The sequence below is a fragment of the Lutra lutra genome, chromosome 12 (genome assembly GCF_902655055.1).
Source record: "Lutra lutra chromosome 12, mLutLut1.2, whole genome shotgun sequence".
Lineage (NCBI taxonomy): Eukaryota > Metazoa > Chordata > Mammalia > Carnivora > Mustelidae > Lutra > Lutra lutra.
This window is the reverse complement of record NC_062289.1, coordinates 86,390,203-86,404,736: the sequence shown is the minus strand read 5'-3', so window position 1 is coordinate 86,404,736 and position 14,534 is coordinate 86,390,203. Positions and strand designations below refer to the sequence as shown.

Below are 14,534 nucleotides of genomic sequence, written 5' to 3'. Positions count from 1 at the left end.
GCCACTGAATTGTACACTTTTGAAGTGGTTCAAATGGTAAATTTTACGTGATATGAGTTTTACAACACAACATGACACAGGGATGAGAACTCTTTCACAGCTATGGGCTCTGGGGTAGGCGCTCCTAGGGACCCTAATGGCTGAAAGCCTTGCGTTCTGATCCTGGCTCTGCCACTAACTGGCCGGTGACCTTGGGCACATCCTTGTACTACTCAGACCGTCCGTTTCTTCTTCTGGAAGGTGGGAATGACAAATAATTCCTCCAGTGAAGACTGATGTGAGGATTAAAGAAGCTACTGCAAGTTCCCAGCCTTGGGTGTGACCAACAGCAGCTGTCATTAGAACGGCAGCATCAGTCTCACAACTGCCTCATGGAGCAGGGTTTTTCAATCAAAAATTATAAATATAAAATATTTCAAAGTATGGGGCGCCTGGGTGGCTCAGTGGGTTAAGCCGCTGCCTTCAGCTCAGGTCATGATCCCAGGGTCCTGGGATCAAGTCCCGCATCGGGCTGTCTGCACAGCAGGGAGCCTGCTTCCCTTCCTCTCTCTCTGCCTGCCTCTCTGCCTACTTGTGATCGCTCTGTCAAATAAATAAATAAAATCTTTAAAAAAAATATTTCAAAGTATAGAAATATGCTGAAAAGAAAACATCAATCCCCCTTCCCTTCCCCGGGTCCATGCCCTTAATAGATGTTAATACGCCCTTATTTGCTTCAAATCTCCCTGTTTCTTTTAAAGACAAAAAGCCACAGAGACAGCCAGAGCCCTCTCCTCCCCCACAGAACCCCTCTTCCCAGGCTGGAGAGTGGTGGCTCTTTTTGACTTTTTTTTTCCCTCCAGTAAGCTCTATGCCCAACATGGGGCTTGAACTCATGACCCTGAGATCAAGAGTCACACGCTCTACCGATGGAAGCAGTCAGGTGTCCCTCTTTTTGACATTTTAATGCACAGGCTTGTAGCCAATGCGGCAACAGTGTGCGGTCTTGTCTTCTGGCCATGAACTTCTGCTACAAACACCATCACCTGGGATGTTTTGTTGTCTGACATCATGTTTCTTGTTGATCCCTGCACTTCATCCGGACTCCAACTGACCTGCCCACTGGGAGCTGCAAGGGAGGGAGCGTGGGCTTCCTAGAGTCCCTCCCCAGACTCCATGCTGCCATCTATGTCTGTGACATTGGGCAACTCTCCGAGCCTCAGTTTCCTCACCCGGGCAACGTTCAGACCCCACCCTGCCTGTGCATCACTAATGGACGGGTAACAGCCCAAATCTCTGTGCTAAGGCTTCTGAGGCTGCGTGTTGCCTCGCTGGGAAAAAGAGATCAATCAGTGATTCTGGTCAGGGGATGGGAGGGCGCGGCCCCAGCTCCACATGCTAAGTATTCCCTCCACTTGCTCTAGGCATAGAGTCTAAATCACCAACAGGGGGCATTCCTCTGGTTGGAGGAAGGATGGCCCTGCTGTCTTCCAGAGAGAAGTAATGGCCGCTGGGAATGGCAGTTCTGGGGGGCAGGCAGCATCCTGCGAGAGGGCCCCGACCACACTCACCCTGGGAGGCGCTGGGCTGCTGGCTGACGGCCTGGCCGAGCTGGTCCGAGAGCCACAGCTGCATGCGGATGAAGGGTTCTCGCCCCTTCTGCGTCAGCTTGCTCCAGGGCTTCGGCCGGGACAGCATGTCGCTCACGCTGCCCTGGGACAGGCCCAGCACCTGGGGATGGGTGGGGCAGGAAGGGTAGGGAGGCAGGCTCCTGGGCCATCCCCGGGCCTCCCCTCCCTCCCTCTGTAGAGACCACTGTTCACTCTGATTCTCTGGGAGACCAGGGCTGCCTTGATTGTTCTTCATCTCCCAGGTGCCTGCCGTGTGCCTGGGCCACGCCCCCCATCAGCAGTGCCCTTCCAGATATCCCTGCATGTAAGAATCCTTCCTGACTTTAAGAGCCCTCAAAAGCCTCCTCCTCCAGGGAGTCCTCCTGTGCTTCCACTTAGGTCACTCCTATCTCTCGGCTCACCTGACCCTTTTCCTGCTCCTCTGCTGTGGGCAGAGGTGCTGTTAAAAACTACTTCACCACTGGCACTGCAGGGCACCCTTTGCTGGGCTGAGCCTTAACCCTTTAGTGGGCAGATCATTGGGAGGGATGGAGGGTTCTGGAGGATGGGAGGTAAGTAGCTATTCCTAACCAGACAGAAACATTTCACTGCTTGAACAACCACAGGACTGAATGTCAGTCCTGCCTATGGCTCTCTTCCCACAGGACCCAGAGACAGGTGGATGCAGGAAAAAGGGTCTAGGTCAGGCAGACCTAGGTTCGAATCCTGCTTTTGCCTTGCTCCTGTTCATACACACAACCTCTCTTTCCAGACCACAAGCGCTGGGGGCTGGGTCCTCAGGCGGTCCTCCCTCCCCAGGTCCCATGGGCCCCATGGCCCCCTGAGCTCCTTGGGGGTGGGCCCCACTGTCTTCACCTTCTCCCCAAAGATCCTCTGGCAGATTCCGTTCTTGGCTAGCTTCTCCTTGACCTGGCGCGTCAGCTCCAGGGTGTCCACCTCCCGGTACATGTAAAGCTCGTACTGCTCGGGGGTCAGGGGCGGCACGGTGGGCTTCAGCGTGCGGGGCACGTACGCGGGGTAGTAGGCCAGCCGCCCACCGCTGCCTGCCTCGGGGACGCCCCCTTCAGACTTCAGCTCGCCCACCCTGGGGGGCTCCTCCTCGCCCCCCGCCGACTCGTCTTCAGGGGCTGTGGGGGCCTCATCCCCACGGGGCCAGGCCCTCCCGTTGGGCTGTCCAGAGTAGCTGGAGGAGGAGGAGGACAGGGAGGGCGAGACGGAGGCATAGGGGCGGCTGAGCAGGCCACGGTCCGAGGCCCAGTGGTGGTCAAAGTAGCCGGCGTCTCCGATCTCTGACTTGACCTTCCGGATGATGCTCTGGACGAAGGCCGCGGGGGACAGGACCGTGAGGGACGTCTGTGTGGCACTACTGCTGGTTCCCCCGCCACCGCCGCCACTGCTGTCCTCCTGCTTGACGTAGGTCGGGGCCCCATTCTGGCTCACAGCAGCCAGTGAGGGCCGCTCTGGGGGCGAGGGAGGGACGGAGCGGCCCCGGGGCCCGGCCTCCATCTCCAGCAGTGCCTGCTGTTGTGCCTGCATCTCGCGGCGTGCTTGCTCCAGAATGTTCTTGATGGCATCTTCTGACGTGCTGGCGGGGGCTGTGCCGTTGGTGACGCTGAGTGGGGCTGTCGCGTTCTTGGGCTCACCTGTCGGGAGGATGACACAGGGTGGTCAGAGGCCCACGGTCAGGGCATGGCTTGACGGGCAAAGGTGTTCACAGCATCAGTCAAAGCATGCTTTGGAGATACTGTGAAGATACTGCAGCAAAGTGGTTAAATGAAGTTAATCTCTCTGCCAAAGGCAATCACACGGAATAGCCTCACGTATTGCCTTCTGCTCTGCTTTCTAATCGCACACACGGGGAGATCACGCTTGATGTGGGATCGCAGCCTGGCGCATCCCCACTTAGTATCAACACGAGCATGTTTTCTCATGACTCAAAGTTCTACCTCTCACGGCTGCCTCTGCCACTTGAAGGGATATTCTCTGCTGTGTTTACCTGATCCCCCACTGCAGGACACTCATGCTGTTTCTAGTTGGTCACTGTTGTGAACCCCGATAAAGGAACAGCTTGTATATAAATCTCTGCCCCCATCCTGGGTAGTTTTTCTTCAATTCCGAGAGTGGAGCTCCCGAGTTAGCAGTCAGCATGCTCTTGTCCTCCCTGGGGGGCTGCTCCGTGCTCTCTGCGTAGCATCCACTCTTGTCAGGGGTGTGGAGCAATCACCCGGACGTTTCTGTCTCTTGCTACCTCTTCAGAGACCCTGAATGGAAACCCCCCTGGCTGGCCCACTCTGCTGTGATGTTGCCCGATATTTTTGTCTTATTATTACTAGTTTTTAGAGACAGAGACTGTGCGTGGGCGGGGAGGGGCAGGGGGAGAGAGAATCTTAAGCAGGCTCCATCTCACTACCCAGAGATCATGAGCTGAGCCCCAAATCAAGAGCCGGACGCTTAACCAATTGATCTACCCAGGCGCCCCCTGATGTTGCCTTTTTGATTTCTCTGCTGTCTTCTTTCTGACACCCCCCACCCCCGCCTGTGGGAGCATACTGTACAGGGAGTCAGGAGACCTGGGTTCTCCCTTGGTCTCTGTGCAACTGCGAGCATGTCTCCCCCTCTCTGCTCTCAGCTGTCCCGTTTATTTAGTGGGAGAGTTTGATGAATCTATTTCTCATGGTTCTTTACACTCCAGTACTCTGTCTCGTCCACAGCGGTACCTCCTGTCCAGTATGCAGGAGATGCTTAGCCAATGTTTATGGAATGACTGCCTCTCCTGCACAGGAGCTCAATAAAGAAATCAGCTGTACACAGCAGGGCCTCACAGGATTATTTGGGTGGGGCAGTGTAGGGTCTTGGGGCGGGCTCCTCCGTCCCTCCCAGGGACCTGGCAGGAGGACGGGCCCTTGCTGAACACTTGGCTCCCAGCCACATTCAGACGCTTGGGAATCGGGACAGTTTGCTCCGCGATTTGCCACCAAGGGGCAGCAGACACCACAAAGTGGGAACGTGAAAGCCAGCATCAGGTTCAAAGTCAGCAGCAGTGCTGGGAGCAGGAGGGAGGCCACTCCGCCCCTTGTGGCAAAAAGCCCTCTGACAGATGGGTAGGAGGGACAGACGTATCAGTAGAAGTATTTGTAACTTGAACAAATGTAACAACAGATAGAAAAATGTAACATTACCTGTAATGATAGCTACATTATCAGGGGCACCTTCTACATGCCAGGCCCCCAGGCTGAGTGCTTGTCAGGACTGATTTCATTTGACCTTATACAACTTTAAGAAAGGAGTACCGATATTGTGCCCATTTTAAATATGAGAAAATTGAGGCACAGAGAGGCTAAGAAACTTGCCCAAGGTCACACGGCTAATAAACAGAAGAGGCAAAATTTGCAGCCCGGCCACTCTGGCTGCATTGCATCAAGCATTGTAGGTGATTACGGGGAATCCAAGGAGGGTCAGTATCCAATCCATCTGGATGGGGGTGGGGGGTTTCCTAGACGAGGCGACTTCTGAGTTGAACTGTTGAGAATGAGCAGGAGTTGGCCAGGGGTGAGGATGGCATTAGGGGCACAGGGAACAGCATGAGAGTGGACGTGGCTATAAGCAGTTCGTTCGAGAGGTATAGGGAGTCAGGAGAAGTCAAGACCTTAGGGTCTGGGGCCTTGTTGAGGAGTTGGCATTTTTATCTTAGGGGAATGGGGAGCTGTGGAAGGGGAGTAGTGACATGACCATTTGTCTGCTCTAGAAAGATCCCTCTGGCCTCTGTGGAGAATGGGCTACACTGGGACCTAGAATATCATTGGTAAGACCAGTGAAGAGGCTAGTGAGACAGTTCCAGCAAGTGAAGATGATGGCAGTCAAGGAGAGCCGCTCACCCCACCTGGGTGCCAGGCACCATCTGTGACAGGTTCCCAGCCTTGAGCTGGTGGGTATGGGGAGTGAGTGAGGGGTAAGGGAAGACAGTAAGTTCCATCTCAGATACGCTGAGTCTGAGATGCCACTGGGGGGACCCTGGTGGATATGTCCAGCCAGCAGTCGGTGTAGGGCTCTGGAACTCTCGAGAGATGTGGCCTGGAGAGGGGGTGTTTTGGGTGTTGGTGGAACTTCCAGGAATGGACTAACTCATCTAGGAAGGGTAGGAAAGTCAGAGGGCCTGGTGGGGGGAAGCCCTGGGGGATCCTGTGTTTGAGGGGCTGCTGGAGAAAGTACACTCTGTTTGGCTGAATAATGGGGTCCCAATGGTATCCCTATCCCTGGGCCCAAACTATGCTACTTCACATGACAAAGAGGATTCTGCAGATGGGATCAAGTTAAGGATCTTGAGATGGGAGACGATCCTGGGCTACATGGGCCGGCCACACATCATCACAGGGGTGCTTGTGAGAGGGAAACAGGAAGATCAGAGGCAGAGCGGAAATTGCTATGCTGCTGGCCTTGAGGATGCAGGAGGGGCCACAGGGGAAGGACTGTGGGCGCCTCTAGAAGCTGGAAAAGGTAAGGAAATGGATTCTCCCCTGGAGCCTCCAGAAGGAACGCAGCCCTGCTGCCCCGTGAGGCTGACTGCGGACCTGTGACTTTTGACAGAGTTCCTGTGTGATTACGGATCACCGTGTCTCTTCAAAGTCGAAGCCACCGGGACAATCCAGACTGGGGTGGTGGCAGTAGCTGGGCTGTCCCATACAGCTGCCACTCGTCACTGTGCAGAAAACTGAAGCTGTAATTTTAGTTAATTTCCAGTAATTTGAGTGGAAATAGTCACACATGGCTAGTGGCTCCCACACTAACAGGTACCCGGTACCTTCCAGGCCTCACATGGCTGCAGGCTGGTTGGCGAAGAGGTTCTGACCTGCTTGGAATCCCGGCTGTGGTGGATGAAGGCGGGCAAGGGCTCACCTCCTGCTCAGGGCAGGTCCTGGAGGCCTCAGGCCTCGCCTGGGGCAGTGACACTCACCCCCCTTCTGGGACTCGATCTCCTTCTTGGCCTGTTCCAGGATGCTCTTGATGGCATCATCCGAGCCTGTCTCTGGTGTGCGGATTCTTGGGGTGATACTGCCTGGGGGAGGCAAGGGGGCATCTGTTGTGGAGACCTGCCTGCTGTGGGTCAGTCCCTTGAGCTGGGCAGGGTGAAGGGTGGGTCCCTTCCTCCCTCAGGGGCTCCAGGGCCAGGGCTGGGAAAGGGAGGGCCAGACCTCGAGTGTGTGTGGCAAGACCACTACTTAGCCAGTCTGTGTGACAGGCTGAATCTACAAATGATTTTGGTTTGAACTAATAATAATAATACCAATCATAATGGTGACAACAACGATGGCCACCACAGCTAACAGTTCTCAAGCAGGTACTAGGTTTTGGGGGCGTGCTGAATGATTTCTACTCATTTAACCCTCAGAGGTGCCTGACAGATGGGGATGGATGGGGAAACTGAGGAACAGAAACTAAAGTCAGCTGTCCCAGGTCACCTAGTGCGTGAATGGCAGAGCTGGAACTCAAACTCAAGTGTGTTTGGGAGGTCAAACCTTGGGCCATTCACATAGGATACCCTAAAAGTCAAGTCTGGCAAGATTGGCAGGAACCCGGGCCATTTCACGGATACGTGAGCTGAGGCTTGGAGGTCCTCAGGAAGTTCCTACCTGCCAGGGCAGCCCCTGGCCCAGCCTTCTCCCACCATGATCAGCCTGAGTTGTCCCACTAGGGCCAAGTTGGGAGCAAGGGGTAGCCACAGGCCCCAGGAAGAAGGGAGAGGGGATATATTTCCTTGTTCTATAGAAGGCGAAACTGAGGCACAGAGCGGTAAAGTCACTTGCCCCGGGTGACACAGCTGAGAGGTGGCAGAGTCCGGCTCTGAGCCCGGAGCCTGTGCCCTCGGCCCCCGTGCCCTGGGACAGGCCCTCACCTCGCTGCCGCACCTGGATGGTCCTCAGAGCCAGCACGTTCTGCTCATCTGACAGGAACTGCTTCATCTTGATGAAGGGCTCCTTGCCCTTCACCGTGAGCTTGCGCCAGGGCTTGGGCCGGGCCAGGATCTCGCTGACCGAGCCCTGTGACAGCCCCAGCACATAGTGGCCGAACACTCGCTGCCCGATGTTGTGTTTGAGCAGCTGCTCCTTCACCTGGAATGCGATCTCCGCCGTGTCCAGCTGCTCCTCCTCGGCTCCGGCCCCTGCCCCGGCTGCACTGCTCCCACCCCCGTCCACTGGCTCGGGGGCCCCAGGTGGCTCAGGGCCAGGAGCAGGGGTGGCAGGAGCCGTGGGGGGCTTGGCGCCGTAGAAGGCCGGAGGGAACACCAGCAGGCCGCCTGCCTCCCCCTTGAAGGTGGCCGGGGGCATCATGTGCTTGGACAGCAGTGCGTCCCCTGCTAGTCTGTCCCCAGAGGCCAAGCTGGGGAAGGGGGACAGTGAGAAAGTCCTTGGGCCATCGGGGCCCAGGCCAGGACCCAGCAGGGGCTGCCCAGGGCTGGGGGATAGGGGGTCTTCGGGCCCTGGTGGTGGCGGGAGCTGCGGAGGGGATGGGTAGGACTGCTCCGTGCCCAGAGAGTCCTTGATGGAATCGTCCTCCGAAGGGTCCTCTTCTATAATGTCGAGAGAGACAGACAGATGGAGGAAGAAAGGAGAGATAGAGAGAGAGACAGGGAGAGAAATATTGAGAGTGACAGAGAGTGAGAAAGATACCAGAGAAACGGACATAGGGAGACAGAGAGGCAGAGAGAAACAAGAAACCAGGCATACACCAGGCAAACAAGAAACCAGGGAGACACAGACAGAGGCAGAGACAGAATGAGAGGCAGAAAGAGATAGAGGGACAAAGAGAAAGTGGGAGGTAGAGAGACACATACATGAGAGAGCAATTCAGGGAGAGGAGAGGGGAGGAGAGGGCGGGTGGGGAAGGGGAGAGAAGTGTTTTGGGCGTCCAGCAGTACTAAGAGCTCCTTTTCTGACCCTCCAATCCCCATCTGTGCAGGCCTGGCCCACATGCCAGTCCTGGGGGACCCTTCCCTCCTACATTAACATGCACTGAGCACTTGTTCCGGGCCAGCCCCTGGCCCCTGGGTGGTGCGCTGGGACCAATGCCCACTGAGGCAGGATGCGCACTCCTGGCCCCCGCCCACCTTGCAGCCCTCCTCTTCCTACACGTCCTATGTGCTTGCATTACCCAGGTGAATAGCACCCATGGAATAGATCTGTTATTGCCCCCATTTCACAGATGAGGAAACAGAGGCAGCACAGAGAGTCTTGGCCGGGGCCACAGAGCTGTAAGGTCATGGAGCCACTGTGTGGGGAGAAGGCCTGAGCAGCGAAGGTGATTTGGGGAGAGAGCAATGTCTGCGGGGGTTACAATGGGAATGCCCTCCTCGTGCCCTGTGACCTCTTCCCGCTGCTCATTGAGACTTGGGGATGAATGGAGCCTTTTGTGGAGGGTTCTTGGGAGGGCCTGAGTGAGCTGTGTGGGGTAGGTGTGTGTGGACACTCGGGGTGGGGGGCGCTGCCAGCTGGCTTCACCTGGGGGAACCCCCAGCTCAGCACCACCACACAGCCGCCCATTCAATGTGCACCCCTTTCCTCCATCCCTCTCCTGCCCACACAGGAGGCAATGGTGTGTGGGCTCAGAGAAGGCCAGAGGCCCACGGGCAGCCCCTATCATAGTCCCTCGGCCCCAAGAGCATCCCGTCTCCCCTACCAGGGCTGGCCAGAAGACCGGGCTTTTCCAGAAGGAATTTCTGCGTGGGGAAGAAGGCCTCCTTTGCCATGAGCAATGAGTCTTCGGGCTTGGCCATGCCCTGAGGAGACAAGAGGCCGGGCTGAGAGGGCGAGGGTGGCAGAAGGCCAGAGGGCAGCCTGCACTGCGGGGACAGTGGCGGAAAGCTCACCTGCGGGAGGCTGCAGGAGCTGGAGGCCAACTTCATGGCTTTCAGGATGCTGCCAGAGAAAGCGCAGAGAGTCCGAGACCAGTCAGGTTCGTGGCGCTTGAGGGGGAGGTCTGAGAGGTACTTCCTCTAGCTCCTCTTCCCTGACTGAGAACAACCGCCCCACCACGGGGGCCCCACGGAACACTGCCCCCGGGTCAACCACAGGCTCAGGTAGCAGGCTGTGAGCCCGCTCCAGTGATAGCTGGAGGGGTGCTGCCCTAACCAACCCCCGCGGGTGGGCCTGAGCTCATTCAGTGCAAATACCATCCTGCCAGTTCCCACACGGGCCATGAGCCACCTTGCAAGTTCTCGGATAGGTGGCTCTGGAGGGCAAAGAACCAAGTGTGGTTCAGTTCTGAGACCCAGGCTGCCCTGGGGGAGGGACAGGGGTATCACCAAGTGGGGTGTGGTGGGAGGAAGGAAGATCATGAACTATGTCCAGGGCCCTTCCTCACCCAGGAAGAGGGCTGGGGGTGGTGGGGCCCCACTCCCCATGGTACCTCAGCTCTGTTTTAATTTCTTCATAGTCAGACTGTGCCTGGAGCTTCTCTTCCAGCTTCTAGAGGAGAAAGCAAAGATGGATTCAGGCTGGTCCACGTCCTTTTGCCCGGGGGACGCCCCGCCGTCTCCTGTCTGCACACCTCCTCTCCCAAGACCTACTTCTATGGCCTCGGACTTAGCCGTGAGCTGCCGCTCCAGGTCCGCGATCTGGTTGGCCGAGGTCTCCTCCAGTTCCTGCAGAGAGTTCTGGAGGTGCTGCACGTCCTTCAGCAGCCGCAGGATCTCCCGATCCTTGGAGGCCAGCGCGGCTTCAAGCCGGGGGCCCGAGCACAGCGCGAAGTTCACCTTATCCTGAAGAAAAAGTGGGGCTTTGAGGGGCTAAGAAGTGTAGGGCAGGGGGCCGGAGGGCTGACTTCCCCACCCCCGAATCCCAGACAAAAGGGAAAATCCATCCATGGCATCCTCCCCCACCCCTGGTGCTGTGCTCCCTGGAGTGACTCAGCCCCTCCTTCCAGGCTCTGGCTTTCCTCCTCCTGTCTCTGAGCCTTTGCTCAGGCCAGTTCTACCAGCCCAGATGCCTTCCCTCTAGTATTCAAACTGGGGTGCGGGGGGGAGAGTGGGTAGGGAAGATTTTCTGGAGGCAGATGTGTCTAAACTGTGAAGAAGTTCAAGAACAAGTTAGTGACTTGGAAAACTGCTTGGCAGCGTCCGCTAAGGGTGGATATGTGCACTTCTGCCTGGTGCATATGTGGGGGGGAAGCAGGAACCACGCACAAGGCACACATGCGAACACCAAGCTAATGGTCGTAGCAACCCTGTCTGTCATAGCCCCAAGCCGGAAACCCTCCTCTGGCCACCAGATACCCTCCAGTGAGAGAAGGGAGGATCGGGTTTCGGCACACCCACACCATGGAGAACGCTACAGATCTGATAATGGATAATCCACGACTACTAACACAGCACGGACCAGGCCCTCAGAATATGAAGGGAAAGGAGCCAGACTGCAAAGCGTGTGTGCGGGATCTGACTCTGACCAGATACAAAAGCAGGCAAAACCCAGCTGTGTGGTTAAGAGTCAGGAGAGTGTCTCCCTTGGGGAGTAGGTCCCGGATGGGGACCCGAGGGGGACATTCTGAGGGCTGGGGACATTCTACCTGCTGATCTGGACGCTGGTTATGGCATCTCTGAAAAAGTCAACGTGCTGTACACTTAGGATATGCACATGTGTCCTTGTACATATTATATTTCAATAAAACCTCTGTTATGAAAGGACAAAAAAAAGGGAAGTAGTCTGGTGAGGAAAGGGTAGGGATTGGGTGTTCCCAGCTGAGAGAACATCAAGATCAAGGTTTAGGTTTCTAAATTAGGCACAGGTCCTATCCCAGGGAGGCATTTCCACTCATTCCAGGCAGACCCCTCAGGATTAGACCTGAGACCCCACAGCCACAGGCCATGTGAGCGGTGGTTCCTTTCTCTTCCTAATTTGCCCCTAGCCCCAAGCCCCATGGCTTCTCCAGGTTTTAGGAAATGGTCCCTTTGTCCTGGATGAAGAAGTTTATGTTTGAGAGGACCTGAAGTCAGGCTTGTCCTAAGCAGTTGCAAATGAATCTAAGAAGCCTTACAAAAAACAAAACGGAGCAGAAAACACAGCCTACCACTACCACTACCGGCTATTCTTCCAGGGAGATAAATGCCAATTAAAACAGGAAGCGGATGCCATTAACACATTAAATTAATTAGCATTGAGCACCACTGTGATGCTCAGAAAAACTTACCCCCCAAACCAGCAAAATTCCCCGTGGCTGATTAGCACAGGCATTTACCGGGTTCCACAGGGGTTAATTAAGAACCATCGGTAAATTCCGTCTAAGGCGACCCCAGGAGCCCTCTTTCTCTTGGTCTTTCTCGCGCTCGCTTGATGTGTTGTGCTGCTATCCAGGCACACTGACGTCTACACACACTGCCTCCTGGGACACAGACACACACACAGCACACCCTGATACATGTACCTGCTGGAGTACTCGTGCTGACATGCAGATACACAGAAATATCTGGGCACCAAAGAGATGTGTGCACATGGACATGTCACCGTGACACACAGAGTCATGTGTGCGCTGAGAGATCACATGCGATGTGGGCAAAACCACCTCAGACTATAAGCCAAGAACCATTTTAGGTACTTTACATATAATCCTCTCAACAGCCCTATAAGGTAGGTCTTACTTTTCAGGTGAGGAAACTGAGGCACAGTCAGATTAAGGATACAGTTATCTGCCCAAAGGCCACAAACAGATAAACACATTCATGGTGACACATGTCAGGGGAGACACAGTCCGACACTGAAACAGAAAGACCGATACGGGCACAGTGGTCAGTATTTCAGGAAGTCCGGTGGGGTGAAACATATGCTGGCCACTTCAGGTGTGTGCGGGGAGGCAGCAAATCACCCTGGAGCAGGCGTGTTGTCATGTAAGGAGTCGGGAATCGAATCCCTTGGTATGCACCGATCTGGAAAGAAGGTGGACCAGCTGACATAAGGAACCCAAGGCTTCCTGGGAGAGGAGCAATGGCGACTTTTTTTTTTTTTTTAAAGATTTTATTTATTTGACAGAGAGATCACAAGTAGACGGAGAGGCAGGCAGAGAGAGAGAGAGAGAGAGGGAAGCAGGCTTCCCGCTGAGCAGAGAGCCCGATGTGGGACTCGATCCCAGGACCCTGAGATTATGACCTGAGCCGAAGGCAGCGGCTTAACCCACTGAGCCACCCAGGCGCCCCCCCCCCCTTTTTTAAAGTAGGCTCCACACCCAATGTGGGGCCTTGAACTCATGACTGTGAGATCAAGTTGCGTGCTCTACTGACAGCCAGGTGCTCCGCAATGAAGACTCTTAACACAGGACAGAGGGTCGATTGGGGTGACTCTGACTGAAATCCCTCTGACCCCAGGACCTCAGGCAGCCCCAACCATGAGGAAAGAGAAAGGTGCGCTAAGCTGGCTTAACACAGGAACCTCAGGATTGATGACTAAAGACTGGTGCTTTGTAGCATGTGGCTGTTTGGGAAAGCCCACTGGAATCACGCTGGCATGTTTTGGGACCCAACTGGCTGATAGGACTGTTTACGTCAGATCTTGGTTAAGTGGTCCTACTGCGGTTTTGTAGGACTTGAGAACCAGTGGTCAACGGCGACACCTGGTGGCAGCTACCAGAACTGCACCGCTGCTCTAGAGCTCAAACTTACCCTCCCACCCAGTCTTGCCAGGCATCTGGCCATGGAAACGGTCCTCTTTGGCCTGAGTAAGTTGCTGGCATTCTTGGACAATTTGGGGTAAAGGAGAGTCTCCAAAGGAAGATGCTGGACTTCCTATTAATCACACATGGAAGCTTGAGCTTGCAAAGAGCTGCAGCTGTATTTTGACCTTCAACTGGTGAACCAAGTCATAGTAATTATAGTTAACTATACACTGGCCTCATTAAGATGCTATGCCCACAGTATCCACACACTTTCATGTGCCTAATTTCACACAGAGGTACATGGCTGATCCACAAAATGTCATCCACATATTCATACTCCCCAACATGGCTTTTCCCAACCTTTCCCTCTGGCTCCCGCACCATCCTTACCCCACTGGGTCCCTGGGGGGAGCAGCAGGCCAGGCGGATAGAGCTGTTAACCGAGGCGAGTTGTTCTCGAAGACTTTCTACCTCTCGCTGGGCAGCCTCAGCTCGCTGGGGGAGGAGGGTGGAGGCAAATGTGGTTAAGAGGGGAGCAGGGTCACACTGGATCCCACCCTGGCCTTCTGCCATCGCCCTGCACACCTCAGGCAGAAATGGTGTTTGTCTCCAGCTCCCATGCCACCTAGTGCCACCTGGATGGAGTGTCTGCAGAGTGTTTCCCAGCCCACGAGCTGTGGCAGGCCCCTGGCAAGTCGCTTTGTCTCCCTGGGTCTCAGTTTTCCTCTTGTGAAATGGGGGCTATGAAATACATCTAAATTGGGATGCCGGCTTACCAAACTCGGTCTATGGTGGAACTTAACTCCTCAAAAGTTTCTAAGAAAAAAGCCTGGAAGGAAGCCTCCAAATGTTACAATGTAGCCTTGTGGCTTTTGAGAGAAATTTGTACTTTGTCATTCCCTGGTTGTGTGACCTTGGGAAGGGGATTTCATCTGCCCAGCCTCAGTTTCCCTATTTGTAAAATGGGGATGATAAAAAGAACTACCTCATAGATTTGTTTTGCAAAGCAAGTGATCTGGTAAATTACAACTCATTAGGTATTTTAGGTATCAATAGTTGGTTAACTTAATGAAAAAAGCTGTGACTATATTTTTATCCTCAGCTGGTGACACAGGTCATAACAATTATAGTTAACTTTCACGCTGAACTTGGCAATCAAGATGCCACACCTACCACACACATATGGAGACCCACACACATCCATGTTCACATTTAATTAATTAATTAATTAATTTTGGTTAATTAATTTTTAAAATTGATTTGTTCACTTACTAGTATCATGCCTTGTTCCAG

At 54.7% G+C, this 14,534-nt stretch overlaps 1 protein-coding gene across 5 annotated transcripts in view; it reads right to left on the bottom strand.

Annotated features, from left to right (window-relative positions):
• The window catches only part of CUX2 (cut like homeobox 2), a 258,224-nt gene that overhangs the window by 15,927 nt on the left and 227,763 nt on the right, over nt 1-14,534 (bottom strand). For all 5 annotated transcript variants that reach the window (XM_047697621.1, XM_047697624.1, XM_047697622.1 and 2 more), the window contains 9 exons: nt 13,632-13,736; nt 10,171-10,362; nt 10,011-10,069; nt 9,472-9,520; nt 9,282-9,381; nt 7,501-8,175; nt 6,562-6,663; nt 2,466-3,253; nt 1,551-1,710 (listed from right to left, as the gene is read on the bottom strand). In XM_047697621.1, coding sequence (XP_047553577.1) covers nt 1,551-1,710; nt 2,466-3,253; nt 6,562-6,663; nt 7,501-8,175; nt 9,282-9,381; nt 9,472-9,520; nt 10,011-10,069; nt 10,171-10,362; nt 13,632-13,736 — 2,230 coding nt within the window. The remainder of the gene's footprint in view (nt 1-1,550; nt 1,711-2,465; nt 3,254-6,561; nt 6,664-7,500; nt 8,176-9,281; nt 9,382-9,471; nt 9,521-10,010; nt 10,070-10,170; nt 10,363-13,631; nt 13,737-14,534) is intronic.